The sequence below is a fragment of the Hemitrygon akajei genome, chromosome 9, assembly GCF_048418815.1.
Source record: "Hemitrygon akajei chromosome 9, sHemAka1.3, whole genome shotgun sequence".
NCBI classification, from domain to species: domain Eukaryota; kingdom Metazoa; phylum Chordata; class Chondrichthyes; order Myliobatiformes; family Dasyatidae; genus Hemitrygon; species Hemitrygon akajei.
The window spans coordinates 157,272,780-157,290,267 of NC_133132.1; the positions used below are offsets into that span (position 1 = coordinate 157,272,780).

The window sequence follows — 17,488 nt, forward strand, 5'->3', positions numbered from 1 at the left end:
GAAAGCGTAGTCTTTAAGGGTTACACAAGTCCTGAAGAAGAGTCTCAGCCCGAAATAGAAACATAGAAATCAACACATTACAGGCCCTTTGGCCCACAATGTTGTGCTGACCATGACCAGTTTCTACTCTTGAAACTGCCTAGAACTGCTAGAATTTCTCTACAGCACAGCCTCTATTAGCCTAAGTTCCACTTAGACTAAGAGTCTCTTAAAAGATCCTATTGTATCCGCCTCCACCACCTTTGCTGGCAGTGCATTCCATGCACCCACCACTCTCTGTGTGAAAAACTTACCTCTGACATCCCCTCGGCACCTACTTCCAAGCACCTTAAAAACGATGTCCCCTCGTGTTAGCCATTTCAGCCCTGGGAAAAAAGCCTCTGGCTATCCACATAATCAATGCCTCTCATCATCTTATACACCTCTATCAGGTCTCCTCTCATCCACCGTTGCTCCAAAGAAATAATACTAAGTTCACTCAACCTATTCTCATAAAGCACGCTCTCCAATCCAGGCAACATCCTTGTAAATCTCCTCTGCACTCTCTCTTATAGTATCCACATCCTTCATCTAGTGAGGTGACCAGAATGAAACACAGCACTCCAAGTGGGGTCTGACCAAGGTTTTATATAACTGTAGCATTACCTCACGGCTCTTGAACTCAATCACATGGTTGATGAAGGCCATCTCACCTTACGCCTTCTCAACAACACTGACAACCTGTGCAGCAGCTTTGAGTGTCCTATGGACATGGACCCCAAGATCTTACTGATCCTTCACACTGCCAAGAGTCGTACCATTAATACTATATTCTGTCTTCAAATTTGACGTACCAAAATGAACCACATCACACTTATCTGAGTTGAACTCCATCTGCCACTTCTCAGCCCAGTTCTGCATCCTATCGATGTCACGCTGCAACCTCTCACAACCCTCCACACTATCCATAACACCCCTAACTTTTATGTCATAAGCAAACCTACTAACCCACCCTTTTATTTCCTCATTCAGGTCATTTTTATGTTGACTATCTATTCATTTCTGCAAATGCTGCCTAAACTGCTGAATTCCTCCAGCATTTTGTGTATGGGTCTTCAGAGAAGATGTTCTCCAATTATTTTTCACATATCTTCACCATTAATTTAAAAATAGTCAAGAAATCCAAATTTCAGTTTTTATTTATATTGTTTTTCTGTGAAATCATACTTTAGTGTGATAACAGAGCATAAACTGAGTCTAATGCAAAACATGAGTTAATTAAAAAATCAGCAAATTTACAAGTCACTGTCCGTACGTGTGCATGGGTGGGGGTGGGGGTGGGGGGGAAACAGGCCTTGTTTTGATGTTGTTCTACTGTTATTGATTGCATTGTGATGGTGGATATCCTTGGGTTGTATTGCTCGTCAACGCAAATGTGCACTGGACTCTATTGTTTCGATGTACGTTTGATAAATAAATGGATCTGAAATCTGAAGTCTCTGGATTTTATGCAGGGCTTCTCACAAAATTCAACCCTAACCTTGTGGTAGTCAGAGGATTAAAACAGCTATCAAAGAATAGGCAGTGTACATATAACTTAATATGCATTTGGAATTTGGCACAGAGCGATTAATAGTCTGAGATGCTCTCTGAGAGGTTTAAGAAAATATAAGAAAGGAGATAGAAAATATCTTTAATCCTGACTGATAAAGGTTGATTTCAAAAAGTGTTGGATCTCTGGATGATCCAAAGTGGAGTAAATGAATGATACTCTAATTTGAAATGCTCTCAATTTCACTAAGTAGAAGTCTAAACTTAATAAAATTGCTCACAATCTTAGAACTGTAAGTCTCAGAGGCCGAGTAAATAGGAGACAACAAGGCCGTGTCCATCTGGCTGTAGTGAGATGAACAAGAGGGTCACAAGATTCTGAAATCTGGAGCAACAAACAATCTGCTGGAAGAACTCAGCAGCTTGAGCAGAACCTATGGGAGGGGGAAGGAATTACTAACTCTTCAGATCAAATCCATGTCTCAGCACTAAAGAGCTTCCTATCAACTGAAGCCTGGATGTTGTATTGGCCTTGCTGCATCTGGGTGACAATAGACAATAGACAGTAGGTGCAGGAGTAGGCCATTCAGCCCTTCTAGCCAGCACAGCCATTCACTGTGATCATGGCTGATCATACACAATCAGTACCCCGTTCCTGCCCTCTCCCCATATCCCTTGACCCCGCTATCTATAAGAGCTCTATCTAACTCTCTCTTGAATGCATCCAGAGACTTGGCCTCCACTGCCTTCTGGGGCAGAGCATTCCACATATCCACCACTCTCTGGGTGAAAAAGTTCTTCCGCATCTCTGTTCTAAATGGCCTACCCCTTATTCTTAAACTGTGGCCTCTAGTTCTGGACTCACCCATCAGCGGGAACATGCTTCCTGCCTCCAGTGTGTCCAATCCCTTAATAATCTTATATGTTTCAATCAGATCCCCTCTCATCCTTCTAAATTCCAGTGTATACAAGTCCAGTCGCTCCAATCTTTCAACATATGACAGTCCCACCATTCTGGGAATTAACCTTGTGAACCTACGCTGCACTCCCTCAATAGCAAGAATGTCCTTCCTCAAATTTGGAGACCAAAACTGCACACAATACTCCAGGTGGGGTCTCACCAGGGCCCTGTTCAATCCCAGTATCTTAGTTTTCTAGAAATGATTAAGCTGTTTGAAGTCTAAATAAAACTGATACAGTGTATGCAATGGTGTGTACACATGGCCACTCCAAACAGAAGTGGAGCTGTATCCAGCTTGTCACGTCCCCTTAGTCACAGGACCTCATGTCAGAATGACCTCATTCTAGATATCAGGATTGGGGGGGGGGGGGGGGGCGGGGGGGGGGGAGGAGGAGGTTGGGAAGGAAAGCCATAGGGAGGAAAAAGAAGAAACATTGAAAAAAATGGAAGGGAAAGAGACAGGAAGGATTAAAGGAATAGGAATACATTTCTTTACACTTCCTTCTCCTCCATTCACTCTTTCAAAGGTGGACTACACTCATTGCTCTCTCCTTTTCTATGCAACTCCCCAGATGCATTCTACTCCCAATGGCTCAATAGTGAAGATCTGTGCCACTTACTTGACCTGCTGCAGTCAACAGACTCCATGTCAAGGTATAAATTTCAAGCTAAACTTTGAAGGTTTCACAAACCCTGTGACCTGAACTTGAAGTTTCCCCATGCATTACGTCACTTACAAAGTGAACACCTCATGGCCACATGGACAGAGAATAGTTTATGAAAAGGTCCTGGGTATTTTTCAAGCAATATACTTTCCCAGTATAGAAGTCCCAGAAAGGTGCATTGACTAGGACACCAGATTACAGTGTACATAATTAATTTACAAAAATGTAAAGTGCTATACTACATAAAATAAAACCATTAATTCCAGCTCATACAGGATTTGTAATGCATTGCTTCAACAATTATCTTTCTTAAGAGTCATAGAAAAGTCCATGCTGAAATATTTAAGTTGCCTAGTTCCATCGACCTTAGCCCTCCATACCCCTCCCGTCCACGTACCTTTCCAAGCTTCTCAAACGTTGAAATCAAGCTCGCATGCACCACTTGCTCTGGTAGCTCATTCCACGCTCTCACATTCCCTCTGAGTGAGGAAGTTTCTCCTCATCTTCCCCTTAAACTTCTCACCTTTCACCCTTAACCTATGACTGTTAGTTGTAGTCCCATCCAACTTCAGTGGAAAAAGCCTGCTTACATTTACCTGTCTATACCCTTGAAGATTCGCGAAGATTAAGTCATTGGTTTACCTTCTCTTTGTTCTGTTGGGCTTTCTTCAGTGTCTTTTCTAGCCACTCATATTGTCCTGCAGGATCTGGCAGTCTCTCAGTCACTTCATTTGGACTGTAGTACAAATTTGTATTCAGGCCGATTATCCGGAGACTCTGCTGAGTAGCATTACAATTAAAAACCTGGGTGTAGAAACCACCTACAGGGAAAGTCACAGTAATTTTATTATCAAAGTACATATATGTCACCATAAACTACCTAGATTCATTTTCTTGCAAACATTTACAGGAAACTAAAGAAAAAACGTTTATGAAAACTCTACATGAACAAAGACTGACAAACAACCAATGTGCAAAGGAAGACGAATTGTGCAAACAAGTGAGTAAATAATACTGAGAACCCGAGTAGTAGAGTCCTTGAAAGTGTGTGTTGCAGTTTGTGAAATCAGTTGAGAGTTGGGGGTGAGTGAAGTTATCCATGCTGGTTCAGGAGCCTGTTGGTGTAGGGTAATAATTATTCCTGAACCGAGTGGTGTGGGACCTTAGGCTCCTGTGCTTCCAGTCAGGTGGTAGTAGCAAGAGGAGTACATGGTCTGAATGGTGGGGGGGTGGGGTGGTTCTCGACGACAGACGCTGCTTTCTTGCGGCAGCACTCCATGAAAATGTGCACGATGGTGGAAGGCCTTTGCCTGTGGCAGACTGGGCTGCACCCACTTCCTGTACACTTTTCTGTTCCTGGGCGTCGGCGTTTGTATAATAATGCAGCCGTAATGCAGCCTGTGCAAACTCAAAAATGCGCATAGTGACTAAGTAAAATAAAGTTATCTCCAGAAAAGCTTTCATTGACAGATGCAGCATTTTTTAAAACGGCAAAGAAATATAACAAAATTATCCTTTAGCACAAATTAATAAAACCCTAATGCGAGTAGAATGAACAGCAATGATATTTTCAGATGAAATCAATTTAGAAAAAATATTACTGTACATTAGAAAACAAACTACTTGAATTATACATGTAGATAAAAGTAACTGTATCATTTTCCCTTTCTGTCAATGGAAGCTTTAGACTTTAGGAGTGAGAGCAGGGAAAGTTGCTGGGAGAGGAGAGTGGTGGTTAGGAGGTACAGCATCAGATCACAGTGACAGAACCCCAGGGGAGTAGGACGGTCATAAGCAGTCAGAATGTTCCCTAAAAGGAAGCAGTGTGAAATGTGATGACTGTTTAACCTGAGCATCATAGCTGGGAGTCATTGATTAAACATGCATACTGCTGCTGAATAAATTCCACCAACAGTCCAAAGATGTACCCGTTAGTAGGTTAACTGGTCACTGTAAATTGTCCTGCAATCAGGATCGTGTTAAATAGATGGGTTGCTGGGTGCAGTAGCTCGCTGGGCCGGAAGGGCCTGTTTTGCACTATATCTCCACATAAATAAGTTGAGCCTGCATCTTACAATCTGTGGACACATTCAATACTGTACAATGTTCATAAAAAATGAACGTGTAGAAGCTGTCCTTAAAGTGGAGACAAAACAGGGTAACAAAACTACCGACAGCATGCTGATCAGGGAATTACTGGATGGCCTGTTGGACCCGGAAAGAACACTCTTGCTCCTTCTGGTCTGTAAATAAGACATAAGCACACTTAACTCATGCATTAGGCAGTTTACTTTCTGCTCCTATCAGTGCCGGATTTTCCCAGAACTGGTAACATACCAAAGTCTAATACTGGCTGTTAAAATGATAGCAGATCATTTTCTCTTAATTATGGCTTCTCCTATTTCACAGAAGATAGGTTCTCCAATCCTTTCTGCTGTACAGCCTGCATTTGTACTTTCACTCACATTGCTCTCAGCCAGAACAAGGTCTCCAATTAATTTTGCTGCATTCAGTGCTCACAGCTTGGTCTACCGTACACCGGAGAAACCAAGTGTAAATTGGGTGATCGCAGAACATACTCTGCAAGAGTGAGCTTGAACCCCAGATGCCTGTCCTTTAACTCTCCATCCCATTCCCACACTGTCTGCATGCTTCCAGTAGTTCCCAATGTGCGCTTGAGGGTCTGTGGTTTGTAATCTGCTGCCGGGCTGTTCAGAAATCTTGACGATTTGGTAGCTGGCTCACCAGGTAACGTTTGCTGCATCCATACCTACTCAAGGGCCCTCCACTCCCTTTCAAATGGTTCACTGGACAATTTATTGGCATTTTGTGTAACCTTTTTATTTTGGTAATTGGTTTATTGTCAGATACACCAAGATAAAACGAAAAACTGTTTTTTTGCATGCTATGCAAACAGAGCAGTCCAAACACAAGTATATCGACGTAGCACAAAAGGAAAGACAATAACAGAAAGTGAAATATTGTGTTATAGTTACAGAGGGAGTGGAAGTAAAGTGTACAAGGAAAGTAACACAAACAGAAGAAAATCTGCAGATGCCGGAAATCTGAGCAACACACACAAAATGCTGGAGGAGCTCAGCAGGCCAGGCAGCATCAATGCAAAACAGTAAACAGCCCACAGTTCAGGCCCAGACCCTTCAGCAGGACTGGAGAAAGAAAGATGAGGAATAGAGATAAAAGGTGAGGGGAGCGGAGGGAGAAACACAAAGTGATAGGTGAAGCCGGGAGATGGGGAGGGGTGAGTAAAGAGCTGGGAAGTTGATTGGTGAAAGAGATAGAGGGCTGGAGAAGGGGGAGTATGATAGGAAAGAACAGAAGGCCATGGAAGAAAGAAAAGGGGGGTGGGGAGGAGGAGCAGCAGAGGGAGGTGATGGGCAGGCAAGGAGATGAGGCGAGAGAGGGAAAAGGTAATGGGGAATGGTGAAGGGAGGAGGGGACATAACCGGAAGTTTAAGAAATCAATGTTCAAGCCATCAGATTGGTGGCTACCCAGATGGAATACAAGGTGCTGTTCCTTCCTTCAATCCCAGTGTGGCCCCTTTGTGATAGTAGAAGCGGCTATGCATGGACATATCGAGTGGGAATGGGAAATGAAATTAAAATGGATGGCCACTGGGAGATCCCACTTGTTCTGGTGGACAGAGTGTAGGTGCTTAACAAAGCAGTCTCCCAATCTGCCTCAGGTCTCACCGACATACAGGAGGCCACACCAGGAGCAGTGACCCCAACAGACACACAGGTGAAGTGTTGACTCACCTGGAAGGACTGTTTAGGGCCCTGAGTGGCAGGAAGGGAGGAGGTGTAGGGGCAGGTGAAGCACTTGTTCCGCTTGCAAGGATAAGTGTCAGGAGGGAGATCAGTGGGGAGGGACGAATAGACAAGGGAGTGGTGTAGGGAGTGATCCCGGCATGGCAGAAGTTGCAGAGAATTATGAGCTGGACGCCGAGGCTGGTGGAGCGATAGGTGAGGACAAGAGGAACCCTATACCTATTAGGGTGATGGGAGGATGGGATAAGAGCAGACATGCATGAAATGGAAGAGATGCAGTTGAGGGCAGCATTGATGGTGGAGGAAAGGAGGCCCCTTTCTTTGGAGGAGGACATCTTTGTTCTGAAATGAAAAGCCTCATCCCGAGAGCAGATACGGTAGAAATGGAGGATTTGAGAGAAGGGGATGGCATTTTTACAAGTAACTGGATGGGAAAAGGTACAGTCCAGGTAGCTGTGAGAGTCTGTGGGCTTATAAGGAAAGTAACGCATTTCCCTTTTCACTAATGTGTGTGTGTGTTGATCTGGATTTCCAGTATGTGCAGATTCTCTTCTGTTTAGAGAAGTGCAGTGCACATTCTGGAGGTCAGAGTCCTGACCTGGGTTTGGAGTCCTATCTGTGTATGTGTGGGTGGGAAAGGGCTTGCTTTGCTGTGGTTGCTTGCTGCATGATAGGGGAGTGTTGTTCTGCTGAACACTATGGGCATGCTCTGTTGGTGTTGGAATTGCTGTGACACTTGTGGGCTGTGCACATCCTCAGATTGTGTTGACTGTTAACGCAAACAATGCATTTCACTGTACGCTTTAATGTACCTAACCTAATCACATCTAAGAGCAAGGTGCAAGAGTGATGACAAGGTAGATTGAGAGATCAAGGGTGTATCTTTATCGTACAAAGATTCAAACTTTCAAAGTACACCTATTATCAAAATATGTATACAAAATACAACTCTGAGATTCGTCCTCCTGCAGGCAGCCACGAAACACACACATACCATGGAACCCGTTCAAGAAAGCATCAAACACGCAACGTGCGAAAAAGAACAGATTGTGCGAACAGCAAAAAGTGAGCGGGCAACAGATAGAATATCAAACATCAAACCAGAACTCCCGTAGTATTCAGGTTAGTTCTAATCAGCACAATATAACATAATTGAATTCATTGTTATGCTTATCTTGTACTGAAGAGAAATTAATTGGTAAGGTTTAAGTCATAATTCCAAGTTATAACAAGCATGAGAAAAGTAGGGTGGGGTGGGAGCTTTTTAAATTCAACACAGCTGGATCCCATCCCTGAGTGTCCACAAACTCCACTGTCATGGAATACTTCAAAGCAAATTCCAAGATAAGGTTCCAAGATATGATTTTGAGTGAGTGTAAATAAATATGGAATATAAATCTGAAGAGAAGCAAGAACATTAAAACCAACACGCAAGAGACCCCATCACTTCAGCTCTTGCTAACACACAATATAATTTAAGCTTTCAATCAAGCAATTGAATAGGAAGTTGGAAAATGGCTATCCTATTGATTTAATATCTGCTTACTAATTGAACTAATTTGTTTCAGTATGTTACACAAATAAGCCAAGCAACGTTAGCCAATTACTTAAGACGTACTATCATTGCAAATTAATTGATTTAGACAGGTGCTCTGCACTGTGTGCTTTTACATATTACAAATCAAATCTGATTCATGCAGACTTCATTGAATTTGCAAGGTTCAAGATTAAATTAATTTTGATACAAGCAAATGAACATGGGCAAGTTTAAGAAGCAAAATAGAAAACATGCTTTAATTATTAGCTTTTCTCCATCCAATTGAAACATTACATGCAATAGTTTTACCTTGGAGTAAATCCAAAACTGTAACCAAAAAAAAATCCTGGATGCTCTCAGCAGTTCAAACATCGCCCTTGGGATGAGAAACAGAGCTAACAGTTCAACTAGAGAATTTCTCATCAGAAATGCAGAAGAGGAAAGAGTGAAGCAGAGTGGTGTGATAATGGCTATGATCAGGTACAGAGCTCAGTTGTCAAGGTAACAACTACTTTAAAAGCCAGCAGCTAAGAGACACAAGAAGAGTAAAAAAAAACCCACAAAAAATAGTAAACTTAACCTGAGACATCCTGGCTCTGTATCTAACTCACATCAGGGTCTTTATCCCTTGGCGTTCCTTAACACTATCCACAAAGATTCTACATCTTCCAATCCTATGTCACCCCTTTGATTTTATTTTTATTTTATTTTGATTTGATTTTATTTTTTACCAACCGAGGCACTACCTACCTACCTGCCTGTCCTTTTGATGCAATGTATCCTTGGATGTTAAGTTCCTAACTATGATTCAGCCATGTCTCAGTGACGTCTACAACATCATATCTGCCAATCTCTAACTGTGCTACAAAACCATCTACTTTATTCCATATACTGTGTGCACTGAAATGTAACACTTTCAGTCCTGTATTCATCACCCTTTTCGATTTTGCCCCCACGTTACACTTCACCTCATTTCATAGTCTGCAATTTTGCCCTATCATCTACCTGTCCTTCCTCAAAGTTCCATTATACAATGCATCTACATGTATACCAATTGACCCATTCTCGGCCCTATCACTCCAGTTCCCATCTAACTTAGGTAAACCCTCCCGAGTAGCTTAAACAAACCTGCCACAAGGTTAATGATCCCCCTTGGGTTCAGGTGTAAGCAGTTATTTTTGTATAGGTCATACCTTCTCTAGAAGAGATCCCAATGATCCAGAAATCTGAAACCCTACGCCCTGCACTAGCTTCACAGCCACTCATTCATCCTATTCCTGCCTGGACAAGCACATGCAAGTGGGAGTAATCCAGAGATTACTACCTTGGAAGTCCTGCTCTTAGGCCTCTTTCTTAAGTCCCTATACTTTGTCCTCCTTTCTAGCTATGTTATTGGTGCCAATGTGCACCACGACTTCTGGCTGCTCATCCTCCCTCTTGAGAATCTTCTGCAGTCGCTCGGAGACATCCTGCACCCTGGCACCGGGGAGGCAACACACCATCCTGGCTTCTCTATCGGAGCCACAGAATCAGCTGTCCTTCCCCCTAACTATCAAGCCTCCTATCACTACGACTCTGCCTAACTTTACCCTTCCCTGTTGAGCTTCCTAGCCGGCCACAGTGCCACTGGCCTGCCCGCCTCTGCCGCGCCCTGGTAGCTCATTCCACCCAACCACACCCCGACAGTATTCAAAGGGGTACACTTGTTCTGAGATGAATGGGCACAGAGGAACCCTGCACTAACAGCCCAATCCCCTCACTTCTCCTGGTCACCCATCTACTGTCTGAAGCCTGCCCTCTGGGTACGACCGCCTCAGTGAATGACTGATCTACGAGGTTCTCAGCCACCCGGGTGGTCCTGCACGCATCCAGCTCCAGCTCCTTGTCAGTCAGAAGCTGAAGCTGGGTACAGTTTTCAATTTTCAACTCACCTTTTAAATTCATTTGAAAATACACACCTCCAAGTTCAAGTAAGCTTCCATCCCACTGTTACATAACAAACCTCTCCATCTTCCTTGCTACGACCCTTGCACTATTCTTCTGCCTGCACTTTCTCTTTAAGTGTATCACTTTATTCCACAATCTGTAATTGTTTTTTTCCATTGTGCTACCTCAATGTACTTGTGTTTGGGATGATATGCAAAATTAAAGCTTTTCACTGCATCTCAGTACATAACAGCAGATGATAATAGGAGCAGAATTAGACCATATGGCCCATCAATTCTGCTCTGCTGTTTCACCATGGCTGATCCTGTGAAATCTGAAATAATAAGGCAGGTCAGGGAATAGTCAGTGAAATCAGTACTAATGTTTCTGGTCCAACACCCTTCATCATAGCTGAGAAATGGAAAAAGTTTTAGTTGCAGAGAGGATGAGGAAGTGATGGGTAGGACAGAGGGCACAGCACTTCTTGAGTATGCAGGACAAATGTTGCCCAGGTGATCCCAATGTTTACAGTATTTTAATGAGGGCAGTTACAGAGAGAACTGAGATAAGGTTCAAGTGGCAAAATACAGGTCAGAATGCTGCAGCAAATGTAATGAAAGCTGACTGCTCCTAACTTCCTCTTACCTTGGACAACTTATCTTCCGTCTCCAATCAGTCTCTCCAAATCAAACCTGTAGTTATGAGAACATACAGGGGCACAGCTTGGGCCCCCACTGGACATGTGAACTGAGGCAGCGGCCTGCAAATAATGGACCAGCTGCAGTACTGTCTGGCTTCAAGGCTGTGAACTCATTTTCTTGAACTTTAGTTCTGAAAGTCATTTTCTTACTTTTTATGGTTTGTGTGATTCAGTTTTTTTTTGCACATTGAGTGTTTGATGGTCTTTCAGTAACGAGTTGAATTTTGGGTTTCTTTGTTATGTAACTGCCTGTAAGGAGACGAATCTCAAGGTTGCCTATAGTATACTGTATATACTTCAATAATAAATGTACTTTGAACTTTATTTCAGTCCTATTCAAGCATTTAAAGATTGCATGGATAAACTACAACAATTGTTCATCCCAGTTTGGCAAAAGAATAAACCAGGGAAGGCAGTGCACCCATGGCTGACAAGGGAAATTAGGGATAGTATCAAGTCCAAAGAAGAGACATAATAATTAGCCAGAAAAAGCGGCACACCTGAGGACTGGGAGAAATTCAGAGTCCAGCAGAGGAGGACAAAGGGCTTAATTAGGAAAGGGAAAAAAGATTATGAGAGAAAGCTGGCAGGGAACATAAAAACTGACTGGAAAAGCTTTTATAGATATGTGAAAAGAAAAAGATTCATTAAGACAAATGTAGGTCCCTTACAGTCAGAAACAGGTGAATTGATCACAAGGAACAAAGACATGGCAGACCAATTGAATAACTACTTTGGTTCTGTTTTCACTAAGGAGGACATAAATAATCTTCCGGAAATAGTAGGGGACCGAAGGTCTAGTGAGATGGAGAAACTGAGGGAAATACATGTTAGTAGGGAAGTGGTGTTAGGTAAATTGAAGGGATTAAAGGCAGATAAATCCCAGGGCCAGATGGTCTGCATCCCAGAGTGCTTAAGGAAGTAGCCCAAGAAATAGTGGATGCATTAGTGATAATTTTTCAAAACTCTTTAGATTCTGGATTAGTTCCTGAGGATTGGAGGGTGGCTAATGTAACCTCACTTTTTAAAAAAGGAGGGAGAGAGAAACCGGGGAATTATAGACTGGTTAGCCTGACATCTGTGATGGGGAAAATGCTAGATTCAGTTATCAAAGATGTGATAACAGCACATTTGGAAAGCGGTGAAATCATCGGACAAAGTCAGCATGGATTTGTGAAAGGAAAATCATGTCTGACCAATCTTATAGAATTTTTTGAGGATGTAACCAGTAGAGTGGATAGGGGAGAACCAGTGGATGTGGTATATTTGGATTTTCAAAAGGCTTTTGACAAGGTCCTACACAGGAGATTAGTGTGCAAACTTAAAGCACACGGTATTGGGGGTATGGTATTGATGTGGATAGAGAATTGGTTGGCAGACAGGAAGCAAAGAATGGGAATAAACGGGACCTTTTCAGAATGGCAGGCAGTGACTAGTGGGGTACCGCAAGGCTCAGTGCAGGGACCCCAGTTGTTTACAATATATATTAATGATTTAGACGAGGGAATTAAATGCAGCATCTCCAAGTTTGCGGATGACACGAAGGTGGGTGGCAGTGTTAGCTGTGAGGAGGATGCTAAGAAGATGCAGGGTGACTTGGATAGGTTAGGTGAGTGGGCAAACTCATGGCAGATGCAATTTAATGTGGATAAACGTGAGGTTATCCACTTTGGTGGCAAGAACAGGAAAACAGATTATTATCTGAATGGTGGCCGATTAGGAAAAGGGGAGGTGCAATGAGACCTGGGTGTCATTGTACACCAGTCATTGAAAGTGGGCATGCAGGTACAGCAGGCGGTGAAAAAGGGGAATGGTATGTTGGCAAGAGGATTTGAGTACAGGAGCAGGGAGGTTCTACTGCAGTTGTACAAGGCCTTGGTGAGACCACACCTGGAGTATTGTATGCAGTTTTGGTCCCCTAATCTGAGGAAAGACATTCTTGCCATAGAGGGAGTACAAAGAAGGTTCACCAGATTGATTCCTGGGATGGCAGGACTTTCATATGAAGAAAGACTGGATCAACTGGGCTTATACTCACTGGAATTTAGAAGATTGAGGGGGGATCTTATTGAAACGTATAAAATTCTAAAGGGATTGGACAGGCTAGATGCAGGAAGATTGTTTCCGATGTTGGGGAAGTCCAGAATGAGGGGTCACAGTTTAAGAATAAAGGGGAAGCCTTTTAGGACCGAGATGAGGAAAAATTTCTTCACACAGTGGGTGGTGAATCTATGGAATTCTCTGCCACAGGAAACAGTTGAGGCCAGTTCATTGGCTATATTTAAGAGCGAGTTAGATATGGCCCTCGTGGCTAAAGGGATCAGGGGGTATGGAGAGAAAGCAGGTACAGGGTTCTGAGTTGGATGATCAGCCACGATCACACTGAATGGCAGTGCAGGCTCAAAGGGCCGAATGGCCTACTCCTGCACCTATTTTCTATGTTTCTATGCCTCCTACCCAGGCTTGGTTTCCCTTCTGTAATGATGCTGTTCCATTCTTTCAGCTTCTCAGTTTCTAATTGGTTTGCTCTGATGACAGGATGTTCCACACCAGGGCTTCAAGATGTTTTCTTGTCTCTGGTAACCATTAGCTCCTTTCCTTACAGTAGATAGGGCATTTTCTTTATAACTCTACTTTCTGTACCCCTGCTCTCATCCCAATTAGAACAAGGATAATGTTCCACTAAGTTCAGGAATGGCTACTTTCCTTACACCCATCATGTTCTTGATCCTACTTGCCTACTCTAACACTACCACAGCAATGGAACACCATGATCCACTTAGAAATGTAGAAACCCGACAGCATAATACAGGCCCTTCAGCCCACAAAGCTGTGCCGAACATGTCCCTACCTTAGAAATTACTAGGCTTTACCCATAAGCTCCATGTACCTATCCAGGAGTTGTCTTACAAGGCCCTAACGTTTCCGCCTCCATCACTGGCGTCGGCAGCCATTCCATGCACTTACCACTCTGTGTAAAAAAACTTACCCCTGACATCTCCTCTGCTCCTACTTCCAAGCATCTTAAAACTATGCCCTCTCATGCTAGCCATTTCAGCCCTGGGAAAAAGCCTCTGACTATCCACATGATCAATACCTCTCATTATCTTGTACACCTCTTATCCTCCCTCACTCCAAGGAGAAAAGGTCAAGTTTACTCAAGCTGGTCTCATAAAGCAAACTCCCTAATCCAGACAACATCCTTATAAATCTCTTCTGCACCCTTTCTATGGTTTCCACATCCTTCCTGTAGTGAGGCGACCAGAACTGAGCACTGTGCTCCAAGTGGGGTCTGACCAGGGTCCTATATAGCTGCAACATTACCTCTCAGCTCTTAAACTCAATCCCATGATTGATGAAGGCCAATGCACCGTATGCCTTCTTAACCACAGAGTCAACCTGCATAACAGCTTTGAGTGTCCTATGGACTCGGACCCCAAGATCCCTCTGATCCTCCACTCTGCCAAGAGTCTTACCATTAATACTATATTCTGCCATCATACTTGACCTACCAAAATGAACCACCTCACACTTTCTGGGTTGAACTCCATCTGTCACTTCTCAGCCCAGTTTTGCATCCTATCAATGTCCCACTGTAACCTCTGACAGCCCTCCACACTATCCACAACACCTCCTTTGTGTCATCAGCAAATTTACTAACCCATTCCTCCACTTCCTCATCCGGGTCATTTATAAAAATCACGAAGAATTGGGGTCCCAGAACAGATCCCTGAGGCACACCACTGGTCACTGGCCTCCATGCACTTCTTGCACTACTCTAGAAATATCTTCAATACGTCTTAGTTTTTACCGTACGATCTTGTTTTTTAAAAAACTTTATTGAACAAACACATATCTACAAACAAGCATCGGCTATGAGTCCACAGTTCACTGCACAATGGTAAATACCTTTGTTAACAATACCAGGGGTAGAGAGAGTAGGAGCAACAGAAAGCAGGAACAAATAGCACATACATACAATTACATACAAACACAAACATACACATGGTCTACATACTTTACATCACCCCCAATGTGCATTTACATCTATTTTATATAAAATCACAATCCTCAGTAAATCAACTGAAGTCCTACGTTTTACCAGGCCCCTGTATGGGCCTTTCACTGTATGGATCTTATTTGTTTAAGATTTTTTCCACTGTATGGTCTAATTTTATGTGTGATCTATGCATAACTTATATTCTTCTGTTATTTGTAGCGGTTCCTGTGATGTTGCTGCAAGTTTTTCCATTGTACTATACCTTACTGTACTTTTGCATATAGAAATAGACAACATGACTCATTCTTTCCTTCTACCCGCCATCCACTGTGATTTACATAACGTGCACCACATGTATCTCCCACTCCCCAGGACTCTGAGGGTACCTTTCTCGTGCCTCCCTGGTCCAGTCTTCCATTTCTACCAACCACTCCATTTCTCACATCGCCATCACTTCACACCCACAACTGAAGATGCTGCTACATATGCACCTTTTATTTCTTCCATTTCCGCCATCCAGGGACACAAGCAGACCATCCAAGTGAAGCATTAGTTCACCTACACTTATGACAATTTACAGTACGCTTTTGGTACTCCTATTGTGCTCACCTCTACACTGGAGAAACCAAATACCAACTGGAATATTACTTAGCAGAACACCTCCATTCAGTCCACAGGAATAACTCCAAGCTTCTCGTCACCTTAACTCTCCATCTCATTTCCACAATGACATCATCAGATCACCATATTGATTCATCAATCTCCAACATACGGTTAAGGTAAAGCACTTTGTCATCTGTCAGGGGATGGTGCAACCCTTGGGACAAAGTGGCCACCCAAGATGGTGCTGTCGAGGCACATGATATTTTGTAGGCGTCTAACAAAACTACAAACTATTCGACTAAATATACTTTTTCTGGACAACAATCACTGCAATCCGCAGCCTGTAATTTCCACTGGGAGTTGTGCTTTCAAACCATTGTATGATCTGGCATTTTTGCAGTATCCTTCAGGATTTGGCAAATTGGACTCTCAAGAATATAGACATTCAATTGCTGGAGTGGACTTGGGCTGGGACTGAATCTTTGGGCCAGACTGAAGCAGAGGGGTCCAGGCCCAAGAGTGGATAATGAACCACTGTTTGGCTGAGCCAGACTTAAAGGATTAAGGCGTCGAGGCAGAGGGTGGAGGACGAACTGGTGTTCAGCTTACTACTCCGGGTGGCTTTATTCAACCTCAATATGGAACAGAGTCTGTAGCTGTGGCCTGCAGCCATCGACACTCGCCTCAGCGCTAAACCTGGCTCTGTAGCTGCGGCCTGCAGCCATCGACACTCGCCTCAGCGCTAAACCTGGCTCTGTAGCTGCGGCCTGCAGCCATCGACACTCGCCTCAGCGCTAAACCTGGCTCTGTAGCTGCGGCCTGCAGCCATCGACACTCGCCTCAGCGCTAAACCTGGCTCTGTAGCTGCGGCCTGCAGCCATCGACACTCGCCTCAGCGCTAAACCTGGCTCTGTAGCTGCGGCCTGCAGCCATCGACACTCGCCTCAGCGCTAAACCTGGCTCTGTAGCTGCGGCCTGCAGCCATCGACACTCGCCTCAGCGCTAAACCTGGCTCTGAAGCTGCGGCCTGCAGCCATCGACACTCGCCTCAGCGCTAAACCTGGCTCTGTAGCTGCGGCCTGCAGCCATCGACACTCGCCTCAGCGCTAAACCTGGCTCTGTAGCTGCGCCCTGCAGCCATCGACGCTCGCCTCAGCGCTAAACCTGGCTCTGTAGCTGCGGCCTGCAGCCATCGACACTCGCCTCAGCGCTAAACCTGGCTCTGTAGCTGCGGCCTGCAGCCATCGACACTCGCCTCAGCGCTAAACCTGGCTCTGTAGCTGCGCCCTGCAGCCATCGACACTCGCCTCAGCGCTAAACCTGGCTCTGTAGCTGCGGCCTGCAGCCATCGACACTCGCCTCAGCGCTAAACCTGGCTCTGTAGCTGCGGCCTGCAGCCATCGACACTCGCCTCAGCGCTAAACCTGGCTCTGTAGCTGTGGCCTGCAGCCATCCACATTCGCTTCATTGCTAAACCTGGCTCTGTAGCTGCGGCCTTCAGCCATTGAGACTCGTCTCAGCGCTAAACCTGGCTCTGTAGCTGTGACCTCAGCAAATCAAATTCCTGGACTGGCTGCCACATTTAGCCAGCTCTGTTGCTATGCACTCACTTTCGGAGATTCTGCAGTTCCTGTTCTGTGTGTTATTTGTGTTTTTTTACTGTTTGCACAATGTGTTCTTTTTCACACATTGGATGTTTGACAGTTTTGCGGTGTGGGTTTTTCAAGGATTCTATTGTGTTTTTTGTTTTGGGGTTGCCTGCAAGAAGATGAATCTC

At 44.1% G+C, this 17,488-nt stretch overlaps 1 protein-coding gene across 1 annotated transcript in view; it reads right to left on the reverse strand.

The window, feature by feature from the left end:
• Positions 1-17,488, reverse strand: part of smpdl3a (sphingomyelin phosphodiesterase acid like 3A) — a 52,617-nt gene that overhangs the window by 13,518 nt on the left and 21,611 nt on the right. Inside the window, exon 5 of the mRNA XM_073057370.1 lies at positions 3,799-3,977. Coding sequence (XP_072913471.1) covers positions 3,799-3,977 — 179 coding nt within the window. The remainder of the gene's footprint in view (positions 1-3,798; positions 3,978-17,488) is intronic.